General features: G+C 39.9%; 1 protein-coding gene across 1 annotated transcript in view; it reads left to right on the forward strand.

Moving 5' to 3' along the window:
• Positions 1-25651, forward strand: part of EYA4 (EYA transcriptional coactivator and phosphatase 4) — a 3122134-nt gene that overhangs the window by 3013260 nt on the left and 83223 nt on the right. The window contains exon 17 of the mRNA XM_044077094.1: positions 4718-4832. Within this exon, the coding sequence (XP_043933029.1) occupies positions 4718-4832 (115 nt within the window). The remainder of the gene's footprint in view (positions 1-4717; positions 4833-25651) is intronic.

The following is a 25651-nucleotide window of genomic DNA, read 5'->3' on the forward strand; positions in this document are numbered from 1 at the left end:
TATGCAGATGACTCTATGGTAATCTGCTCTGCCCTAGCCCTCCAAGAACTCCAGAACATAACCCAAGAATCCTTTAATGCTATTGAATCATAGCAGATGTCCAACTGATCCTCAACCCAAATAAAACCAAACTCTTGCTTTTCCATTCCACTAAAACTGAATACCACTACTCTTGCTTTAGCATCTTGTCTAGCAACAAAATATTGATCAAACCAGTCCCATCTACCAAGCATCTTGGAGTTGTTATAGATCAAAATTTGAGATATGGCTTACACATTGCCCAATCTATAAAATGAGTTCATAAGAAACTAGGAACCCTTTACAGATGCAGAGTACCTAATCAAAAACTCCAAAACCATTACAGCCAGGACCTATCTTCTATCAACTCTACTACATGCATCACCTATTCTTACTAACCTTAGCACCAAGCTAGACATGTGCTACAACACGATAGCAATGTTTGCCACTGACTCCCCTCTTAGAACACAACATTGCAATGCCCTAAATCAACTGTCTTGGTTAGAATTACCCAGTCAACTCACCTACACACAACTCTCCATGGCCCACCAAATGTTCTATGAACCCGAAAAGACACCTGCCTCCAAAGCCTCCCAATCCCACACACAAACTCTCACCTATTAAGATCCACTAACAACGCTCTAATAGAAGTAACTAGAAGCAAAAACAGCTCAGGTGACTCCCTTTATTCCTCTTATGTCACAGAATTATGGAATGCCTTGCCCCTCAACATCAGATCCTGAAATAATTTAAATAGCGTCAAGCATCTCCCTACCCTAAAGCCGATCTCACCAAATCATGGATATGCACCTGTGCTGATCATGGGTAACCCTACTATAATACTTTTCCTCCCTCCTAAGTTTTGTCTACCCTCTTATGCCAACTAAATTTCAACGCACCTTACTCCAATCCAACCCCATAAAACCTACTGCTTAAAATAACCTCTGATCTCAGCTTTTTACCATGATAAAATTTAGCATCAATTAATTCATTGATGCAATATCATATTGTGCACAAAGCAACTGGATTTACATTGTCACAACTCATTGTATAAATGTGTGATCATCCCGTACAGTACCAACAACTGTCTTGAGGTGTAGTGTTACCTGGCTCTTCTCTGTACTAATCTTGTTTGTTTTTACTGTTAACTGTTTTAATATTTGAATCTACTTCTTACTTGTCAGTATGTATACAAAATTGTGCTAACAATGGAGCTTTTCTCCCCGGGCTTCGGCTGAAAAAGTGCAATATGCCCAGTTGGACTTTCCCAGTAAACAAATGTAAAATAAAATAAGTAAATAAAATAAATAAATGTAGTATGAACCTATTTGGTTTCACAAAACTAATTAGCAGACGCACACATTACAGCAAGACTTTAAATTCACTGTTAGACTGGATCCTAGTGTCAGACCCTAGCAAATGCACCACCTCTGACACAATGTCTGTCTCATTGATCTTCCACCAGTCTATACAACCAGACATCTCACACATCCACTGAAAAGCATATTTGTAAAACAACATGCAGTCAGTCCAAGTTTAACTCAGAATTGATCATTCCTACCCAGTCAACTATTAACTGGAACTTCCTAAAAATCCTCTCCTGTAAATGATGTCTTAAATGAATTCAGTATAACTTTCCTGAATACCCTTACACCTCCTAGAAGGAAGAGACTAAAAACAATGCAATTTGGCTGTCCAAAAACAGTAGAATGCTAATGTAGGATAGAGAAGAAGCATGGGAAGAATGGCAAAAATATAAAACACCACAATGTTGTGAAAACTTTAGAATGGTTTGCAATTGTACTAAAAAGTAAATTAATGAAGGCAAAATCTGTAATACAGTAACTTTCAGAATAATAGTAAGCACAACCCTAAGTACTTCTGGTCAACCATTAAAGAAATCTTGCACCTCGACCATAAATTAAACCCTAACCCCTCTCTCAATAACTCATAACTCTAAACCACAATACAATTCAACTCTTATTTCATAGATAGTATAGCATCTTTAACCAAGGATTCCCCAGTATCTAATCATAACCCTTTCCAGCAGCCACATATCATCACTTTCATTTTCAAGTTCAAACCAGCGCCCACATCCTATATAAAAATACTCTTAAACAAACTCAAACCAACTGATGACCTTCCAAACAAGTACCTTAAAATAGCAGCCAATAGCCATCGTCTACCCTGTCTCAATCCTTATAAATCCAGGGTCCAGGGATCCCGCAGTTCCTCATTCTGGAAAATATCACACATTATCCCCTGCACAAAGGAAGAAATTCAACAGACATTCCTAACTTTAGACTTAACAGCAGTCTTATCCCCCATCTCCAAAATATTTGAAAAATGAATTCAAAAACAATGGCTAAACCATCTCCTGCAGGAAGAACTCCTATCCCCCACACAACATGGCTTTTGTCCTTTCTGTAGTACTAATACTACACTTCTAACCTATATAGATACTATCAATAAAGCTTGAGATAATGGCAAACTAGTCTCCTCCTATTTCTAGACATGTCTGAAGCCTTCAACACAATTTGTCACAGCAAACTTCTACTTCAAATGTCCTCATTAGGTCTCTCTGAGCCCACCCTTCTGTGGTTCATAAGGTGCCTATGTAATAGGTATCAGTCTGTAAAATAGCACTGTACCGTCTCTCCATACCTCACAGTCACCACCAGTGTACCACAAGGCTTTATCCTTGGTCCTCTCCTCTTTAACATACTCGCTAATACCCTCCACAAATCCACACAAGAGGCATCCCTGATACAGTACTCAGATGACTCCACAATCATGTGCACATCTAATAACATGGCACACGTCAAAAAAAAAAAAATACTTAGGAAGCTTTAACAGCAACTGAAACATTGTTTTGTAACTCACAACTTGTGCTCAGTCCTAAAAAACAAACTACTACTTTTTTCCCCAAATCCCTCTCCCATGAAAAACAAAGTTTAAAGTCCTCTTTCTTGATTATACAACCATTGAAATCACTTATCATAGCAAATCATTAGGGATGATAATCTTAAATTTGACCTGCATATACAAAATTGCATAGGAAAATCTCATCAAAAACAAGGGATGGTTTACAGAGCCAAAAGCATTCTCATTGACACAACTAAAGCTACACTTGCCACTACTTATCTCCTCCCCACACTTCTTTAAGGCACTTCCATCCTTACTAACCTTCAGGCATCACAAAAATCAAAACTTAAACAATATTATAACAAAGTTGCTAAATTTGCAGCAAATCCCCTTTCAGAACCCACCACTGTGTAGCACTAAAAAGGATGAATTGGTTAGAACTACTCCAGCCATTAACATATACATAGCTTCTTACAATTTATAAAATTATCCAGAATCCATCTGCGTGTTCAGTATTAAATAACATTCTGCAGAACTTTTCCTAGTTAGTCATTACAATCCAATGACCAAAAACTCCTGTTTGTCTTACCGCCTATAAAATTTTCCTGAATCCATATGCTTTTCCAGCACTAAATAACATTCTACATAACTGTGTTCTCAGTTGGTCATTACAATCCAGTGACCAACACCTTCTGTCTGTCCACAAACCTATCAAATCTGCTGGGCATTGTCTGTACTTATACCATGTTGCTAAGGACTGAAATTCTGTATCTCTATCAATCAGGTCAATACTCTTCCTCCCATCCTTCAAAACCATTCTGAAAGACTTCCTAGCCAAGAGTTGACTGTTCTTGCTCAACACCAGGATAAATTATATCCCCAAATGTGAACTAGTACCTATTCATACCTTACAACTCCTTACTCTCCCTTCTTCACTCACTTCCTTACTTCTATCAATTTCTCTAGTCTATCTTTCTCTCTAAATATAAACCACAAGTCTGCTTTTCTCTCAGTATGAATTGTGGTTCCTGTTTGCATTATACTAACTTACTTTTAATTTCTCTATAAACTGGCTAAAATCTATCTAACTATTAAATAATTATCATATAACTGGTATCTATTCTTAACCCATGTTTCATATTATTTATAAATTGGTATAATTATTTAAGCTATAGTTGTTTTTTTTTTTTTTGTATTATTTTTAAAGAGTGTAAAATTATTGTTCTTAAAATGTTTTGTAATACTTTGGACCTCTTCTCCCCTGGCCTTCATTGAAAATGGGCTCCTACCAGTTGGATTTTTCCAGTAATCAAATATCAATAAATCAAAAAATAAATAAATGGATTGTATAATTAAATGACATTTCTTGTTTATTTTTGTGTTTGTGTGTGTGTGTGTGTGTGTGTGTGTGTGTGTGTGTGTGTGTGTGTGTGTGTGTGTGTGTGTGTGTGCGTATGTGTGTGTGTGGACGCATGTTTGTTTGTATGTATTTGCATGTACATGTGTATGTTTGTATGTGTACACATGATAATTTTTGTAATGGCCTAACTGAATGTCTGAATTGAGTAAAGGCAGTTGTCACCATTGTGATAACACTCATGGTTAAGGGCTATACTGCTACTATTGTGAAGAAGCTTTCTTTAACTGGATGGTCCTGTCAAGTTCCACTGAGGTTTGAGCTCCTCATTCAGTCTAGGTTCTTCTATACTTATCTTGTAACTGGCACTCTGATCTTTGTATGTTTGTGTGGCAACTGAGAGAATGCTTCCACTAAGTAAAGCTGGCTCTGTATAAATGAGTTTATGAATAATTTTTTTCAACTTTCTCGTTCTAGGCCTTCTTGGTCCTGCAAAAAGAGACACATGGCTGCAGCTCAGAGCAGAGATAGAAGCTCTTACAGACTCCTGGCTGACAAATGCACTTAAATCTCTTTCAATCATCAGTTCCAGGTAAGCTTGAAATATATATAGGATTCAGCATCACTTTAAAGCTACAACCTTATAGATTGGTATGATTAAGAAATAATTCTATAATACACATTTTTATGCAGTCACTTCTGTGTCAGTAGGTGGTCCTTACAGTGCATTTGTAATTGTCAAATCTGAAAAGGGAACTTTAAGGTAAAATATAGTTCAGGACAAAGTTTAAAATATGGTTTCACCCTATTTGTTTCTGTCTCGTTTCAGCATATTCTTATTTGAAGATGATGTAGCTTACAGATCCTTTTTACAGGACTACATTAATCAAACAACAGAATCTGAAAAAGCTGCTCAAAGTGCTGCTTGCTAGGGGATGACCTCATTGACAGTGTCTGGCTGTTATTGATGATGTTACATACAATTAAAAACATGGAGAGTCTTACTGCATTAGATAGTTTACTTCCATGTGGTTTACATGGTAGCATCAGGGTCATATTGCACATGCTTCTCCTTGCACTATTTTTGTATATTTAATTTGGCTGTAAGTTCTTTTAAATGTCCTCCTTTGTTATGATTTTCAGCAGTTTCTTTATCTACTTATTTCCTATCCTGCTAGTGCATTAAAAAATGGCTAATAGGGTGCATTATGTAGATTACATTATACCCGTGTTATTCATATCCTCCGAGGCAGAACATTAGCCAGGTACACCACTGAAGCACTTAGAGAACATGCATTAAAAAAAAAAAAACACTGCAGGGAATAGGTTCATAGATTAGTACTAAGCTAACTGCCCTTGCAAGCCATTTTAAGCCTAGCCAATAATCCCCTTGTGAGATTCAAACCCTGCACCTTGTGTTTGTAAGGCAAACACCTTAACCATTAAGCCACCCTCCCTGGGATAAAGTTGTATGGTAAAAACATAATATTGTAAAACAGTATCCCAACTTCTGGAGATTAGAACCCTGTACCCATTGCTCTGAGAATTGACTTATTACATCATGACTCCACCGAACCATTTCACGGGGAAAGTGTTAACTTTATCATATGTCAGTATTGCTCATGGATGTACAGTGCACACCTATCCTAAAATCTGTAGGAATTTGATGGACAGTCCAGGTAAGCCTCATATCTGGGGTAGAGTCATATATGCAACATGTGGGAGTTTCTGTTCCTCTTCATTTAAAGAGTTTGTTAAAACAAATTCTGTCACATATTAGAAACACCAAAGACATCCTTGATGAGGTTCAAAATCTGATTTAGCAGGATACTTTTTATTGAGTTGTAATAGGTGTAGTATCACTTTATACTTATATACAACATATATAGGGGTTGAAAGCTATATGTAATTTAATGAATGAAGGTCCATGTAGTAGTTTCTTGGTTTACTTGTTGGAATTCTTTTTCTCCCGTAACTACTGTTTTGTTTTGAAATGATCTGCATTTGCTGAAAAAAGGTAGAGCAATGGTAGGTTCGTATGCCCCATGTATGCATCTGTATATACAGGATATTTTGAGATGATATATATATATGTGGTTAACTATCAAAATTCCAAAAGGCATACAGTAGAATACAGGTTGGTCAAATACATGGTTTCTAAGCTGTTGTAATGCTGAACAGAAAGTGGTCGAGTTTATATTAGAGAAAGTGGGTGTACATTTGCTGATATAGACTTGACATTTTGAAAGGAGATCAGGGTGCAGTGCGGATTGGGTAATTTACCCTATTCCTCACTTTAGTATGATCTCAGTGTTGGTATATATAATAAGCAGGGGGTGTGGGGGTGCAAAGGGGCTTGCCCTCCTGCAAAAAATAAATAAAAGGAAACATGGACGTTCGAAATGGTAAGTCTGGTATGTCAAATGTCGATAGTCGTGTTTATCACATTTGACATTTAGCAAACTTTTATTTTCATTTTCAATATTATATTTCAATCTTTTGATGGAGAAATGTTCTGCCTTTCAACATTTGGATTTTATATATATATATATATATATATATATATATATATATATATATATAGATGTGTGTGTGTATATATGTGTATATATATGTATATATATATATATATATATATATATATATATATATATATATACATATATATATATGTATACATATATATATATATATATATATATATATATATATACATACACACAGTGGGTATAAAAAGTTTACAACCCTTGTTAAAATGCCAGGTTTTTGTGATATAATAAAATGAGACCACAATAAATCATTTCAAAACTTTTCCTACCTTTAATGTGACCTATAACCTGTACAATTCAATTGAAAAACAAACAAATCTGTTAGGGGAAAAATATAAAAAATAAAAAAGTACAGTAAGCTGGTTGCATAAGTGTGCACACCCTTAAACTAATACTTTGTTGAAGCACCTTTTGATTTAATTACAGCATTCAGTCTTCCAATTCCAAAACTCCTACCACATTGCATGAAAGTTCTGGAGAGGGTGATTGATAAATGGATATGCAGAGTAGTAGAATGTAAGATGGGAGATGCGCAGTTTGGATTCAGATCAGGATGCAGCACAATTGACCCGATGTTTGCATTGAGACAGATACTTCAGAAGAAGCTAAAGATGAGGAGAGAGCCCAACTGGGCAATCCTAGACTTGGAGAAAGCATATGACAAGGTCCCAAGAAAGCTGATCTGGGCAGTACTGCAGTGGTTTGAAGTCCCAGAAACATTGGTAGAATTAGTGCTGGCTATGTACAAGGACCCAGTGACTCAAGTACGAACAGTGTTCGGCCTCACAGAGGGGTTCCCAGTGGGGCTGGGTGTACACCAGGGTTCAGCTCTGAGCCCACTGCTGTTCATACTGGTGATAGACTACATTATCAAACAGGTTGGAGGGGACAGATCAACAAAGCTGCTGTATGCAGATGATGTGGCAGTACAGGCAGATTCTGAGCTAGAACTTAAACAAAGGACAGGAGAATGGAATGCAAATTTGAAGGCACATGGGATGAAACTAAGCACAGATAAGACAGTGGTAATGGCAGCAAATTGGGGAAGTCAGAAGAAGCTGAGAATAGAGATAGAAGGGAAGATAGTGGAACAGGTAAACAGCTTCAAGTATCTGGGGGGGTTGTTGAGGAGAAGGATAGCCTGAAAGAAGAGGTCAAAGCTAGAATCAGAGGGGCTGCAGCCAAATGGCATAGAGTATCAGGTGTAGTGTATGACAGAAGAATGCCAAAGAAGCTGAAAAGTAAGGTGTACAGTGGTGTGACCAGTACTACTGTATGGTACACAAACCTGGGCAGTAAAGGCAGAACAATTGAAGAAGCTAGACGTGATGGAAATGAAGTGCTTGAGAAAGGTGGTAGGGTGCACACTGTGGAACAGACGAAGAAATGAGGACATAAGAGCAGAGGTCAGAGTAGCTCCATTTGCAGAAAAAAATGAAAGACAACAGATTACTGTGGTTTGGGCACGTGTAGTAAAGCAGAAGACAGTCTGGTGATGAAGATTTGGGACAGATCAACAAAGCTGCTGTATGCAGATGATTTGGCAGTACAGGCAGATTCTGAGCTAGAACTTAAACAAGCGAGGATATCTAGCAAAGAGGTGGATGGATTGTGTGAAAGAAGATTTGCGAAATTCAGGCATGAATGTTGAAAAAGGCAGGAGTGTGGCACTGAATTGAGAGAGATGTCGACAGTTAACATGATACCCCAACCTCATATAGAAAAAATGAGGAAAAGGGGGCTGACGATGATGATGATTCAGTCTTCTTGAGTACACACCTGCCATCAATTAAAGAGACTCTGATTGGCCACAAATAAAGTTCAGCTGTCCTGGTAGGATCTTCCTGACACTTACTCAGTTGCCTGCTACAGCAAAAGCCAAGGTTTGTAGAGAGCTTACAAAGCATCAAAGGGATCTTATTGTTGAAAGGTGTCAGTCTGGAGAAGGGTACAAAAAAATTTCCACAGCATTGGATATACCATGGAGCACAGTGAAGATAGTCATCAAAAAGTGGAGAAAATATGAGACAACAGTGACATTGCAAAGAACAGGACATCCCTCCAAAACTTATGAAAAGACAAGACAAAAAACTGGTCAAGAGGCTGCCAAGTGACCTACAGCAACACTGAAGGAGCTGCAGGAATTTCTGGCAAGTAGTGGTTGTGTACTACATGTGACAACAATCTCCTGTATTCTCCATATGTCTGGGCTATGGGGTAGGGTTGCAAGACAGAAGCCTTTTCTTGCACAGAAAAACATCCATGCTTAGCTAAAATTTGCAAATGAATGCATCAAGTCTCCCAAACGCATGTGGGAAAATATGCTATGGTCTAATGAGACCAAGGTTGAACTTTTTCGCCACAATTCCAAAAGGTACGCTTGGCACAAAAACAACACTTTGCATCACCAAAAGAACACTATTGCCATGGTGAAGCATGGTGGAGGCAGTATCATGCTTTGGGTTGCTTTTCTTCAGCTGGAACTGGGGTTTTAGTTAAGGTGGAGGGAATTATGAACAGTTCCAAATACCAGTCACTTCTGGCCCAAAACCTTCAGGCATCTGCTAGAAAGCTGAAGATGAAGAGTAAGTTCACCTTTCAACACGGCAATGACCCCAAGCATACATCCAAATCAACAAAAGAATGGCTTCACCAGAAGAAAATTAAAGGTTTGGAATGGCCCAGCCAGAGCCTAGACCTAGATCCAATAGAAAATCTGTGGGTTGACCTGAAGAGTGCTGTGGACAAGAGATGCCCTTGCAGTCTGACAGATTTGGAGCGCTTTTGCAAGGAAGAGTGGGTAAATATTGCCAAGTCAAGATGTGCCATGCTAAAAGACTCCTACCCAAGAAGACTGAATGCTGTAATTAAATCAAAAGGGACTTCAGCAAAGCATTATTTTAAGGGTGTGCACACTTATACAACCAGCTTATTGTACATTTTTTTTTGTATATTTTTCCCCTAACAGATTTATTTGTTTTTCAATTGAATTATACAAGTTATATGTCACATTAAAGGTGGGAAAAGTTTTGAAATGATTTATTGTGGTCTCATTTTTTATATCACAAAAATCTGGTGTTTTAACAGGGGTGTGTAAACTTTTAATTTCCACTGTATATGTAGCCTGCTGAGTTTTTTTTTGTAAGAATGTGATATTGTTTAAGAGATATATAGATGAATTGATTTGTTTGTGTGAAGGAGAAATGAGAGATTTTTATATTTTGGGAGTTTAGGAAAGAATGCTCATTGATTAAAGTTTGTATATGAACTTCAAAAAAAGTTGATTAAGTACTTAGATGTTACTTTAGAAAATATGATAGGTGGTAATGTGGCTTTTAAGATTGAAAGAAAGCACATGGCAGTCAATATGTTTTTATAATGCTGCCAGTTAGCATCCACCACACCTTTTTATGTCATCACAGTATGATGAATAGAATAGGGTGTTTATATCATAGGTTGTACATGTACATTAGTAAAGTGGTATGTGGGTCAGACTAGAATTAACTTACAAGTTTGAATAATGGAGCATGAGTGACATCAGGCATCAAAATAAAAACAGTCCTGTTGCTGTTTGTGCCATGGATAGCCATGAAGGAAAATATACTGAGAACTGTTCTTTTAGTGTATTCATTAGGTTATTTTACCTGGACGAGATGTCACATCTTATTTGTTGGGTTTGGAAGCAAGACTGATATTAAAATATTGTACTTTTAATCAAAGAGGTTTAAGTCAAGAAACTAATATGTGAAAATCTTCTTCTTCTTCTTCTTTCGGCTGCTCCTGTTAGGGATCGCCACAGCAGATCAACTGTTTCCATTTCTTCCTGTCCTCTGCATCTTGCTCTGTCACACCAACCACCTGCATGTCCTCTCTCACTACATCCATAAACCTTATCTTAGGCCTTCTTCTTTTCTTGTTACCTGGCAGCTTCATCCTTAGCATCTTTTTCTCAATATACTCTGCATCCCTCCTCAGCACATGTCCAAACCAACGTAATCTTGCCTCTCTGGCTTTGTCTCCAAACCTTCCAACCTGGGCTGACCCTCTAATATACTTATTCCTAATCCTGTCCATCCTCATCACACCCAGTGCAAATATTAACATCTTCAACTCTACCACGTCAAGCTCTGACTCCTGCCTTTTTGTCAATGTCACTGTCTCCAACCCATATAACCTAGCTGTCTCACTATCCTCTTGTAGACCTTCCCTTTCACTCTTACTGGTACTCGTCTGTCACAAATCACTCCTGACACTCTTCTCCACCCACTCCATCCTGCCTGTACTCTCTTTTTAACCTCGCTTCCACACTCACCATTACTCTGAACTGTTGATCCCAAGTACTTAAACTCATTCACCTTCACCACCTCTACTCCCTGCATCCTCACCATTCCTCTATCCTCCCTCTCATTCACACACATATATTCTGTCTTAGTCCTGCTGACCTTCATGCCTCTTCTCTCTAGAGCATATCTCCACCTATCCAGGGTCTCTTCCACCTGTTCCCTACTCTCACTACAGATCACAATGTCATCTGCAAACATCATAGTCCACGGGGACTCCTGTCTGATCTCGTCTGTCAACCTGTCCATCACCATTGCAAATAAGAAAGGGCTCAGAGCTGATCCTTGATGTAATCCCACCTCCACCTTAAACGCATCCATCACTCCCACTGCAGACCTCACCGCTGTCACACTACCCTCGTACATATCCTGTACCACTCTTACATACTTCTCTGACACTCCCGACTTCCTCATACAATACCACAACTCATCTCTAGGCACTCTGTCATATGCTTTCTCTAAATCCACAAAGACACAATGCAACTCCTTCTGACCTTCTCTGTACTTCCCCCTCAACACTCTCAGAGCAAACATCGCATCTGTAGTGCTCTTTCCTGGCATGAAACCATACTGTTGATCACTAATCATCACCTCCCTTCTTAACCTAGCTTCCACTACTCTTTCCCATAACTTCATGCTGTGACTGATCACTCTAATCCCTCTGTAGTTACTACAGCTCTGCACATCACCCTTATTCTTAAAAATCGGTACCAAAACACTTTTTCTCCATTCCTCAGGCATCCTCTCACTTTCCAAGATTTCATTAAACAATCTAGTTAAAAACTCCACTGCCGTTTCACCTAAACACCTCCATGCTTCCACAGGTATGTCATCTGGACCAACAGCCTTTCCATTCTTCATCCACTTCATAGCTATCCTTACTTCCTCCTTGCTAATCCACTGCACTTTATGATTCACTATCCGCACATCATCCGCACATCATCCAACCTTCTCTCCCTCTCATTCTCTTCATTCATCAACCCCTCACCTACTCTTTCCATCTGCTCAACACACTCTCCTCGCTTGTGAGTACGTTTCCCTCATTAGCCTTTATCACCCTTACCTGCTGCACATCTTTACTAGCTCGGTCCCTCTTTCTAGCCAGTCGGTACAGGTCCTTTTCTCCCTCCTTAGTGTTCAACCTTTTATACAACTCTTCATACGCCTTATCCTTAGCCTTCGCCACCTCTCTCTTTGCCATGCACCTCATCTCCTTATACTCTTGTCTACTTTCTTCATCTCTTTGACAATCCCACTTCTTCTTCGCCAACCTCTTTCTCTGTATACTCTCCTGTACTTCATTCCACCACCAGGTCTCCTTGTCCTTCCTCTTTCCAGATGTCACACCAAGCACCCTTCTAACTGTCTCTCTTACTAGCTCTGCTGTAGTTAACCAGCTATGCGGTAACTCTTCACTGCCACCCAGTGCCTGTCTTAACTCTTCCCTGAACATCACCTCACAATTACCCTTTTTCAATTTCCACCATTTGATCCTTGGTGTTGCCCTCACACTCATCCTTCTCTTCTTGATCACCAATGTCATCCTACAAACCACCATCCTATGCTGTCTAACTACACTTTCCCCTGCCACCACTTTACAGTCTCCAATCTCCTTCAGATTGGCCCTTCTACATAAGATATAATCCACCTGTGTGCATCTTCCTCCACTCTTGTATGTCACCCTATGCTCCTCCCTCTTGATAAACGTGTAGAAAACTGTACAGAAATATGTGAAAATTAATACATAAAATTTGTAATTTTGTAAATGTATATGCTGTTAAGTTTATACATTGTATAGATGTATTTTATAGATAAATGCATTTATAACTGAATAACTGGCATGTTATATTAAATAATTGAATGAGTAATAGATGGTGCCTGTAAATAGTGAGTTTTGCGTATATAGTGTTTGATCCTGTGAAAGAGAAATTCCAAGGTACCAGACTGGTGAGTTGCATTAAAAGGATTTGGACTAGTTTTTGGATCTTCCTTCTATGCTTTTCTAGAGTGCATTTGTTTGGCATAGTTTTTAACGTCAGCATTGCTCATCTAATTATGTGTTTTATTCACTCTTCAAACAGTTGTTGTTGTTGTGTCTTTCGGCTTTTCCCGGTTAGGGGTCACCACAGCGGAACTCCGGTCCGCTAATGATTGGCAGTAGATTTTTAGGTACCGCATTGCCAGCCCTGACGCACAACCTTCAACAAAGGCATGCCCATTTACGCATGTCTCCACACAGAAGACGCTTTAGCTGAGAATAGAACAGAACACGTCTTACTGTGAGGAGACAATGCTTCCGCAGCACCACCACTGCTTGTTATTTTTCTGAGCTCTTAAGTGGATTATTAGCATTGATTATCTAATTCTGTGCTGTATTCACTTTTCAAATTTAAAACAGAGAGCCATCTTTAACCAGTTATAACTAGAGCTTGTGCTAATTAAATCCACCCTCTGTATTTTACATTACACAAGTAGTCAGCTGTATTAGTCTTAGGACTGCTTGGAAGCTTGAAAACAAAGCATTTTGTCTACATTTTCATCCAGGGGAATACATTTAAACTATATTTAAAATACTGCACTTATCTTACCATTTAAATAAGGTGTGTGTGTTGTGTTCATTTCCTGTAGTAAAAGCTATTAACTGAAGGCATTTTATAGTCTGTAGTGTTTCCATACCTCTCAACCGTCCAGATTTTTGCAGAATGTTCAGATTTTTGGCTCATATTTTTGGTCTGTTCCTCATAAAAATTGTGGTTTTCTGGAAAATCACTGGGATGATCTGAGGATTGAAATGACTAAATAATGGCATACATTTGAGTTTCAGACTTCAAATCCTTTAGAAATTGTATGTTAAAACAAACTCTGTTACTGTAGCTGCTTTCTAAGTTTATAAGAGCAATATTTAAAATCTCTCCCTATTTTTGGGCCTTTCTCACCCCATTTTGTCAGGCTTTGTCCAGATTTCTTGCACTAACAGTTGAGAGGTATGAGTGCTTCTCAAGTGGTTTCTGTAATGTGTCTTGGTGTTCTGAGTGGACTGTCATATTATAGCATTTGTACTCTCTCTCTTCTGAATCTGAAGCTTAAAGCTTTTCCTGTTGTACTTTTAAACTTTGAAGCTTTTGTGCTGCCTGCCCCTACTCTGTATCTGGCCTTGGAAGCTCCTTCCAGTCTTATCTCCTCTGCTTATCTTACTGGTTACTGACAGAAGAAACCTCGAAGGCCCTCCCCTTAGACCGTTTGTGTACTTTGAAATTGCCTTAATGTGTGTGTGTGTGTGTGTGTGTGTGTGTGTGTGTGTGTTCCTCATTGCTGGCTTGTCTGCCTTTATATTTCCTTGTAATGATTTGTAGCTAGTTGTTAGATTTGTTCATAGGTTCATAGAAGGTTACTAGGCTAACGGCGCTAGAGCCCTTACAAGCCTACCCATATTTATCCTGAGTTGCCCCAATTTTTGGTGGTAGATGAGTGAAGTTCATAGAGGTAAGGGTAGTTAGTACTGACTTGTTTTGTCCAGGAGGGATATGGTCCAGGCAATCGTGGACGGCCTGTGGCTGACCGAGTTCGCTGATGATCGCAAATTGGGAGCAATCATTGAGTCCCCAATGGTGTTAATATACTGCAGGCAGGGTTAATGCAGACAAATGATTGATGCCAAAGCCATGGTTTAAAGCTAAACATAAAAAATGCATTATTATTCCCTTTGGGAAAGTCGACATCCCTGCTAATTACTTTATAGACAGCACCCCCCTAAGAGAAGACCCAGTGGTACGTAATCTGGGTACTCAGGCTGATAGCAATCTGAAATTTGACCATCACATATCCACATTAGTAAGGAAATCCTTCTATGTGGCACATCTTATAAGCAAAGGCATCACATCTAGATCTAAGGATGTTATAATTCCATTATACTCAGCCCACATCAGACCAATAATTGAGTAATATGCTCCTTTTCGCATGTACCTCACCAGAAACCTGCTACATCACACCAGAAACCTGCTACATCACAAAAGGGTTCTCCTCTAGAAAAAAAGAGGACATTGTTCCTCTCTACTTATCCCTCATCAGACCCATTATAGAGTACAATGCCCTGTTTGGCATGTATCTCACAAGACACCAACAACAATTGGAAAGGCCACAGAAATACCTCACTAAGAGGATTACCGGCCTCAAACAGATGCCATAAGCAGATCATCTCAAAAAACTCCAGCTCTACTCCATCGCATATCGCCTACTCAGAGGCAATCTCTGCCTAACATACAAAGCTGTGTCAAACTCAGAGCTGTTAGAAATGCTACACTTAAAGAAATCCCAGTCTCTCCGAACCACACGCTCCAGTGACCTAAACCTTGTCACCACAATAAACAGAACATGCTGGAGGGATAGATTCTTGTCCCAGAGACGTTTCGTACTCTGGAACAAACTACCCATTCATGCCAAGCAAAACTCCTCATTGGCCCTCTTTAATAAAAACCTTGATGACTGGATGGGAAATAGAAAATTCACCCCAGGGATCACTTCTGTGGCACTGCTTGACAGGGGCACAGGAAAATAATTTTCCTGGGTGGCGAAAGCCAGAGAACCTTTTTGGCTAGGCTTGTATAGGCCCCAAGGCCGATAGCCTAGTGCCTACCTATGAACTGTACTATATAAAAAGAGGCATTATGGCTCTCTCTAAATGTGTCACAGACAGGTATGTGCCTGCATTGAGTGGCATGCTACCTTCACCAAGGATAATGCCAGAGTATGAACAGAAAATGATTGATTTTAATTGGCATAGTTTCTAGTATCACTCCTGGGGGATCATAGGAGGACATATTTAACAAACCACCTTGCTTTGTCTAGGATGGTCTGCACCTGCCCCCTCCTTGAATTTTGGATATTAGCTGAAACTTTATCCACCTTCTTAGAGCCTTTTTTTTGGCAATGTCAAAATGAAAAAAACTACCGATAGAGCAAAAAAAACAAAAAACACCCAAGAGCAATGTTAAGGTATTACTGCTCAATACTAGGAGCCTAAACAAGAAACTCCACACCCTACAAGCTCTAATCATTCTGGAGAATATAAACATCTGTACTGTTACTGAGATTTGATTTAGAGCAACAAAAAGAACTTTGGCAGTGCAATTCTAAAGTACCTTCTGCACATTTAGACCAAAAGCAGTACAGATAGGGGCTAATGGTGGAGGTGTTTTGATCTACATTAGCAACAAATATAACCCCAGGTAGGTTAAAAGAATGATGCTCTGGAGTTCATCTGCATCCAAGTCTCCTAGACAAGGTTCTTTACCAGGTTCTGGCCAGCTACAGGTCAAGCTCTATGACAGACGAAGCTCAAAATTCTTACCTACACCTATTAGTGGTGCTCACCAAAAAAACTAAATACCCTATTCATGGGAGTCTTGAACTGCCCTTCTATAGACTGGGTAATGTAAACTGCTTGTAACTCACAGCTACAATGCTTCTTGGATCTTAATAACACACACCCCTTACACCACAAAGTGTGCACTCCAACCAGAGGATTAAACACAGTGGACCTAGTATTTACGAACATGGGAGAGCATTACATCCCTTTCCTTTCATGTCATCATTGGTGAGGTTGGACCACAAAGCTCTCTCCCTCAAAATAAATATCAACCTGGAAAACCCAACTAAACCTATAACAGTTAGGAACTATTCTAAAGGAAACTACATCCTATTAAACAACAGTTTGTCAAAATGTATGGCTCCCCAAACTCCTACAACACAGCTACCTATGCAAAATTATTCACAGAAACCATATACGAATGTGTAAATGGCTGTTTTGGGGCTGCTGTACCTACTAAAAGTAGGCTCAGATCTAATACCAAAAACAAACCCCACTGTATACCCCAAGCAGATGCCAAAGAATGTGTTCACAAGTTAATTGCAAATGTTGGAGGTGTGATGGGAAGAAAGATAATTGGGAACATATTTTTTGGGAGTGTAATGAGTTGGCAGACTTTAAAAATTTCCTGCGGACTACTCTATCAGAAATACTTGGTGAGCAAATTGTTGTAACTAAAGAAATGAGTTTTTTGAGCATGATACAGAATTAGAATTGCCAAGACATAGTAAGGCCTTGCTGAGTTTAATTCTGTTGGCTGCCAAAAAACAGTTACTAGAAAATAGAAATCAAAGTCTAAACCAGCCATATTAGAAGAAGTGAATATAGTGACAGAGATATAAGAACTGGAAGTGGGATCTTTGGAAAAGGCTAGGAGAAAATTACATAGAAAAAAAATGAGAATTGTGGGAACAATACATGCAGATTAATGTTTTGTAGTAGGAGTAAGGTTTAAGGGAATGCAGGAATTGAATATTATGTAATGTTTGACTAACAATGAATGGATAGATTATAAGTGATGTATAATGTTTGCAACTGAAAATGTCAGCATGGTTTGTTTTCCTTTATATAAATGCATGATTGTCTACAGAAGTGTCTTATTAGTAAAAAAAAAAAAAAAAAAAACACCAGTGGTGGAATCCTTACCTTAACCGGGTATAAAAAAAACGTCATGGCCAAATCTGAAAGAGCAAAGCTCATAGAGATAGTAAATATCTGATTCAACTAAACAAGAAACTAAGAGGTTTAATAAAGTCCAACAAGGCCATATTACAAGGTCAGGATAGTCTCCCAGACTAAGGTCAATCACAAGGCATTCTTTAGCTATGTCAGGAACCTTAAAGGCAACAGTCAGCAGTGTGCAAAACTGGTGATAAATGGCACAGCACTTCGCTGACCAGGGTAACATATCAAATCTACTGGCTGATGAATTTAGCCCTAACTTCTCACCCCCCAATCCCCCCTCTGAAATCCCCTTTAACATATCCCCCCTGATTATCACAGGGAGCAGATCCTGGTGGCTCTTCCTAAGGCCAGAAACACTGATTCAGTGGGCCCAACAATATCCCCAGTTGCCTCCTAAATGTCCTAAAACATAACCCAGCAGGACCATTTGAGGCAGTCTTAAACTGCAGCCTAAAACAAGTTACATGCCAGGTGACTTGGAGGGCTAAAGTGGTCATCCCTCTTCATAAGGGTGGACCATCATCCTACCCGAGGAACTACAGAACCGTCTGACAAGTCTAATATGCAACGTCATGAAATTAATTATCATGGAAATGATCAACAAGGACTTTGGAAAACTACAGAATCTAGACTCATCCCAGTCTGGCTTTAAGGTAAAGTCTTGCCATCAGAACTGGATCAGAGGATACCTTGTATGCCAGGCACAGATCACCTCTTAGTAACCTGTAGGAGACAGAGTATAGCGATAGAACTTTAAGCAATCTGTATAGGGCAATGTGTTTGTACCCTGGATTCTGCTGGTAAGGAACCTTTGTGGATGTTCCAATTGTTGGATATGTCTGGGCAGGCATATGCCAAAGAGGACATTATACTCAATGATTGGTCTGATAAGGTCTGAATAAATTGTTACTATGACTTCCTTGGACCTGGATGCCTGGCCCTTACTTATAAGTTGAGTGACTTGGATTGATTTTCTTACTACCTTGGCCATATGTTGGTCAGAGGCCAAATTATTGTCTACATATGTTCCAGATCCCTGACTCTTAGGGGTGCCTGAATGATGGAGTAAATAGCCTTTGTGGCATTTTTCACAAATGACACTACAGTGCATGTCTTGGCATTGAGTTTCAATCTGTGACTTTGGCCCGAATAATTTGTGTAAGACCCTCTTGTAAGATGTTTGTGTCGTGGGGGGAATCTGTGATAGCTCCCAATTTGCAGTCATCTGCAAACTTGGTCAATCAAAGGCCCTTGACATTAGCCTTTACCTCTAGAAAGTAGATGCCAAATAGTAGCAGTCCCAGTCAAGAGCCCTATGGTACCCTGCTGGCGACCAGTCTCTTTGAGGCAGTTGGCAATCCAACAAGTTATGTAGGATTTATGCCTAATTCAGTGAGTTTGTCAACTAGTTGGGCATTGTATCGATCACCTTAGACAGGTCCAGGTAGGCAGTATGCACTGTTTTCCTCTCATCCGTTGCCTTGGTGACCTTCTCAAAACAGTCCACCAGGTTTAATAGACATGACCTTCCCTTGACAAAGGCAGACTGAGTTGGTTCTAGTATCTGAAGGTTTCTTATATCTTTGTTGATCATTTCCATGATGATTCATTCCATGTCTTTGCATATTAGATTAGTCAGACTAATAGGGCTGTAGGTTCCTGGGTTGATTGTTGGTCCACCCTTGTGAAGTTGGATAACCATTGCAGCTCTCCATTCTCATGGTAGAAAGCTTGTTTTGATTTGGAGTTGAAAAGTGGCTCAAGTGGCCCTGATAAGTCATGTTTTGAGCTATTAAGTTGGCATCCTGGGATATTGCCGGGAACCATTGATGCTGTGTTTTTGACCTTAGTGCCACCAGGACCTGCTCCCTGTTAATAGTTAAAGGAGAGTTGTGCCAGTAGCTATTTCATGGAGGAAGGCAGGGAAATGAAGTTTGAGCTGAATTTGTCAGCCACCAAATTTGCTGTATCTCTCTGCTCAGTGAAGGTAGCACCATTGACCACCAATCCGGCACACTGATTTGTGCTACCTTTGAGGTTTTGGACATAATTTTAGAAGGTCTTATGGTTGTCTTTAGCCTGTGAGTCTATCTTGACCTTATAATTCACCTTGGACTTAATTAGTCCTCTTAGTTTCCTGTTTAGTTTAGTTAGAGAGCACCTATCACTGTGGGAGTTGGTGTTCCTGACTTTAGCCATGACTGTTTTCCTTTTGTTATATACCCTATTAAGGTTAGGATTCCACCAGTGTGTTTTTTTAGAGATTGTTTTAAGCTTACTTCTATTAGGTACAGCAGCCTCTATACTGCCATTTACATGGTTATTCAGGGTCTCTGTAAGCAACTCCACATAGGTTGTTGTAAACTCAGGGTTGGGCATGGCATAGAATTTTGAAACTTAATAGGATGTAGTTTGCTTTGAAATACTTCCTTTTACAGGGTTTGGTGGTGTTATTGAGTTGATTTTTATTTTTACGGAGACAGCTTTGTAGTCTGACCTCACCAGAGAGAATGTGAAACTGGGGGTTGATGAAGAACTCTTCCATATTGGTGAGCATCAGGTCCAGTATGTTTGAATATCTGGTGGGTGTGCACACTATCTGGCCAAGTGTATGTGTGTTAATAAAGTCCAGGAATCATTGTAACTGCGAGTATGAGGCAGTATATCTTTCCCAGTCTACAGTGGGGTAGATAAAGTTTCCCACATGTAGGGTATTTTGTGTAACGATGAGTGTTTGTGGTAGGTCTAGGTACAAGGTATGGGACACAGAGACTGATCAGTAGCTTGCAAGGATATGGTATGGGACTTAGTCTGTGGTGATTTGAACGTGGCACATAGAGTTATGCTTGTTGCTAATATAGATTGATGCCTCCACCTTTTGTCTCTCTCTGCACAGCTGATGGTCTAAATGTATGAAGGGCACTGAAGTTTTGCACTGCTGAAGTGCTTTTTGTGGATTTAAGCCATGTCTGTGTAATGGTTCAGATGTCTACATTTTCCAGAGTGAGGAGAGCTTGTAAGTTTGGGATTTTCTTATTTAGGCTCCTGACACTGAGCAGTAACACCTTTAGGTTTCTTTGGATTTTTATTTGCTATGCCATTAGGTTTGTCAATCTGGCATTGCCTAAATAAGGCTCTAAGGGGGTGAATAAAGTTTTAGCCAATATTCGCAAGCCTTGGGGATACCGGTGCAGACCATGCTTTGCAAATCATGTGGTTTATGAACCATGTCCTCCCATGTTGGCAAATAGTGAATCCCCTGAAAAGCACCAGAAACTAAGCCAATTACTGAAGGCTAAACTTCTTAAGATCATCACAGAGCAGTAACCTGGTAGGTACCTATGAACCTATGGTTGTAGAAGTAAAAAAAATGGATAAAGACTCATGTGCTTAGTGAATTCAAAAAAGCACAGTATTTGCAGCTTAGGCACGCTATCATCCTCTCCTGAGTGTATAGAGCTATAAGACTAGGTCAGGAATATATATTTATCATATACATATAAGAAGCATCAGAAGACATTACAGACTTCCTGGTTTTAAGTTTCCCTACTTACGCAACTGATGCCACTGTAGGGTGGCAAGTGCATGTCTTAAGTTTACTCAGGCGTACACCTTGGTTATATACTCACCATATTCGCCTCATCTGTAGTGATACTCAATGCGTGTACATAGCATAGACAAAGGATGGATAGATAATAGCAAATTTGAAAACTGTGCTGTTCTAGCAAACATTAGACAGTAATTTTTGGAGAGCTACTTTGTGCAGAAAATTTGGCATCATTTATTTACTTAACATTTGTTAACCGGGAACAAGTCTGACTGGGCATGGGCCCATTTTCAGCAGTCGCCCTGGGAAAAAAGCTCCAAACACTAAAAGAACATCAAGTGTTTTAAAAAAAATGTATACAGTGAATACAAAAAGTAACACTAGCACATAATAGTGAGACATAAGCATAAATTGAGGACATTGATACATAAAAGCAATTAATTTAATTTTTTTACCAGTATATGGAGACTTGTTAGGCAGGATTGAGGCAAGAGTAGAGCAAGGAATTTAGTAGTCTTTCCCCTGAAGTTTTTTTATAAATTGAAAGTATTTCGGATGGATCTGATGGTTAGAAGAATTTTGTTCCAGGCCAGTGATACTGTATAAGCTGTAGCCTATTGATTTTTAGGCTTGTAGATATCCAGCAAAAGTTGATCAGAGCTCTGGAGAGAGTGATTTGGAATATAGTAATTGATGAGGGGTGAAATGTCAGGGCAGGAATTAGGTTTACTGGTTATGAAGTGGGTGAGGAGCAGCTGAGAGAGAAGGAGATGAGGGAGCTTGAGCCAGTTTAAGGATTTTAGAGAAAGGCAGTGGTGTGAGTTGTAAGGCTGATTTGTAACAAATCTGGCAATTTTATTGTAACAGAGTTCTAGTTTTGATCTGAGAGTGGATTGAAGGTTATAATAGGTGAAGCACAGAAATGAGTTGGAAGAAGACAGGTATTAGCAAGGGGACAGTCTAGAGTCATAGATTTGTTTTTGCTCTGTAACACATGCCTAGTTTTTGGTGAGTTTTTTTATACAATTTTGGACATGTAGATCGAATTTTAGTTGGTCATCAGCAATGAAGCCCAGGAGTTTAGTTGATCTAATGGTGGGAGTGGATGGATCCGGAGACCATAGAACCCATTCCTCAGAGACTGAACAGGATAATGGCACCACTCACAGACAGGCAGTTTTGGATTAAAGGGGTCCCTGTTGATACCATGGTCTTTGCAACACCCACCAAGAAGAAACTAGTTGAAGAAAGTTCCACTGTCCATTCTCCCAACAAGGAGTCATGGGCGATGGGCAGATTTGGGAAGTGTGTATCCACCTTTGCGCTGAGGTCTCTCAACTACTTGGCACATTTTACCAGATTACAGAGGATCATTTCCAGAAGATATATAATACTCTCTTCCCTTTCACTACCAAGCTCAAGAACAATCACTGATGTACCACACAATCAGAGGGAACAGGCAACAATTCAAATCCAAAAGCTGCTAGGAAAAAGTTATCCAAGAGGTCCCACCAGACCAGATATGATCCAGAACTTACTCAAGGTTCTTCTTAGTGCCAAAGAAAACAGGGGACTGGCGACCAGTTCTGGATCTCACCAAACTAAACAATACAGTTCAAAGAACCAAGTTTAAGATAGTCACAGTTCAGTCCGTTCACTTTTTCTGGGCAAGGACAACTGGATGTTCTCGATAGACCTTCGGGATGCATGCTATCATATAAAAATGAACAGACGGTACCTATGCTTCTGGTTGGGAGCCAGTCATTACCAATTCAGAGTACTGCCTTTTGGACTCACCACAGCCCCCAGGGTGTTTACCAAATGTATAGCAGTAGCAGAAGCTTATCTCAGACTGCAAGGATTCCGGGTGTTTCCATAGCTAGACAACTAGCTCATTGAGATAACCATAGACTATGAAATGTCTCATCTTCAACCAACTCTGACCTTGGAGTTTATAAGAGCATTCCTAAATGCATAAACAGCCATTGCTTCCCTTCCTGTACAGAAAGCTCAGACTGTAAGATTCCAAATCAGAAAAATAATCTCCAACTTCTTGATTTCAGCTTGCCTAGTCCTTCAGGCTCTGGGATCAATGGCAGTGACAATAACATTAGTACTGCTTGCCAGATTTTACATGATAATTCTCCAGTGGATGTTAGCTGCCCAGTGGTCAATCCTTTACCAATCTATGTCATACAAAGTAAAATCATGTAGAGCTGCAAAAGAGATCTCAACTGGTGGATTAATTCAGACCAGGTTGTACAAGATCATCCGTTCATCCCTCCTCAGCCCAAGGCCATAGTGACCACAGACATTTCCCAATGGGAGGGAAATTATCTGGGGTAGATGGTCCAAGGCACGTGGTCCCCCGAAGAGACCAATCTGCATGTAAATGTTGTAAAGATGAGAGCAGTGCTGTTAATGTTGCAGGCATTTCAGGATGCTCTCCCCTTGGGGACAATTGCAATACAGACAGACATGTCAGTAGTTTGGTACATCAACAAACAAGGAGGAACCAAGTCCTACCCATTGTGTCAAGAAGCCCTCAGAGTGTGGCAGTGAGCGATCCCATCCAATCGCTTTCTCTTGGATAATCTCTTCCAGTCGCATTCTCCTACCACACAAATGGTCCCTCAATAACAGAATTGAGGACATGATCTTCTGACAATGGGGCCAGCCTTGCTGTGACCTAATCGCTTCTCCACTAAACAACAAATGCAGGAGCTACTTTGCCCTAATCCCCCACAGGGAAATCCCAGAGGGATGCTGTGCTTCATGATTGCCCCCCCTCCAGTCTCCTATTTGCATATCCTCCCTCTCACTCCATTTGATTCCCAAATTCCTTCAGAAAGCAACCAGGTTGAAGAGCAGAGCCATCCTCGTTGCACCTTATTGGCCTTGACAAGTTTGGTTTCCCCTTCCTTTTGTTTCACCTAATTCAACCACCTTGGTTTATGGATCCATATCCAGACCTCCTTTCTCACCTGAAAGGCATGATTCACCTGGACATAGTAAATCTCAGGCTGACTGCCTGGTTTCTCCAGTTCCATTAATAGCAAGATAAGCTATGCGGTCTTCCCCTGTATGCCATATTCTATTATCTTCCCACAAGTCTTCCACCAGGAAACTGTGTATCCCAGCAAGAGATTTGTTTTTTGGGCTCAAGAACATAGTATTGAACTTTTTACAGCTTCCATATATGATATTTTAGAGTTTCTAATGCATTTATTTGAAAAGGGAGCTAGTCCTTCTACAGTTAAAGAACAGTTAACAGCAATTTCAAATTTTCATGTTGGATTTAATGATTCTTCTGTAGCATCACATAAGTTGAGCAAAGCATTTTTGAAAGGTACACTCCTTTTAAGCCCCCCCCCCTAAAGATCCTATACTTCCCCTTGTTACCTAAATCTAATTCTGCAGTGTCATATCCAGTCCTCCTTTGAACCTGCAATGACAATTGATCCTAAATTCCTTTCTTGGAAAATAATTTTCTTAGTGGCCATTACCTTGACCAGAAGAATTTCTGAAATATAAGCATTACTCTCAAAACCTCCATACATGAGCTTTCATAAAGATAAGATTGCCTTATGTACCAGTCCGGGTCTATCTTAGTTCATCGACATGTTACAATAGCGAAAACGGATTAATCGACACGAGAATGTCGAAAGTCACGTCACCGACGCCAGAAGATCGGCGAGGCAGAAGACCGACGGAGGAAGACACCGACGCTGAGAAGCTGCGATGGGGAAAGGATATGTAAGTATGCGGTAGTGACGGACGATAGGGTGCGAGTAAGGTAAGTGTGCGATGCTGGTGTTTAGTAGGGGTAGGGGTGGGATAAGTGAGTTAGGGTTAGGGCGGGTTAGGTGAGTGTGTGAGTAAGGTAAGTGTGCGATGTTGGTGTTTTGTAGGGGTAGGGGTGGGATAAGTGAGTTAGGGTTAGGGCGCGGGTTAGGTGAGTGTGCGAGTAAGGTAAGTGTGCGATGTTGGTGTTTTGTAGGGGTAGGGGTGGGATAAGTGAGTTAGGGTTAGGGCGCGGGTTAGGTGAGTGTGCGATAGTGACGGACCTTAGGGTAAGGGTTTGGGTTAGGGTTGTAGATAGTTGTGTATGTATGGGTTAGTGTTTGTTTGTAAGGATTTTGGTGTGCTTGTGTTGTGTGTGTGGGTGTTGGATAGGGGACGTGTTTTGTTTGTTGGTATGATGTGTCGGGTGTATGCGATGTCGTGTTTGTGAACTGTCGATCTTCTGGCGTCAGTTAAATGACTTTCGTTGTTTTGGTGTTGGTTAATTCATTTTCGGTATTTTGAAATGTCGATGTACTAAGGTAGATCCACCAGTCCTTCCTTCCTTCCAAAGGTGATGTCAGAATCCAATATTATTCAATCCATTAATTTTCCAATATTCTTTCCCAAAATTTTTAACAA

The sequence above is a fragment of the Protopterus annectens genome, chromosome 1.part1 (assembly GCF_019279795.1).
Source record: "Protopterus annectens isolate FY-2018-M chromosome 1.part1, PAN1.0, whole genome shotgun sequence".
NCBI classification, from domain to species: domain Eukaryota; kingdom Metazoa; phylum Chordata; order Ceratodontiformes; family Protopteridae; genus Protopterus; species Protopterus annectens.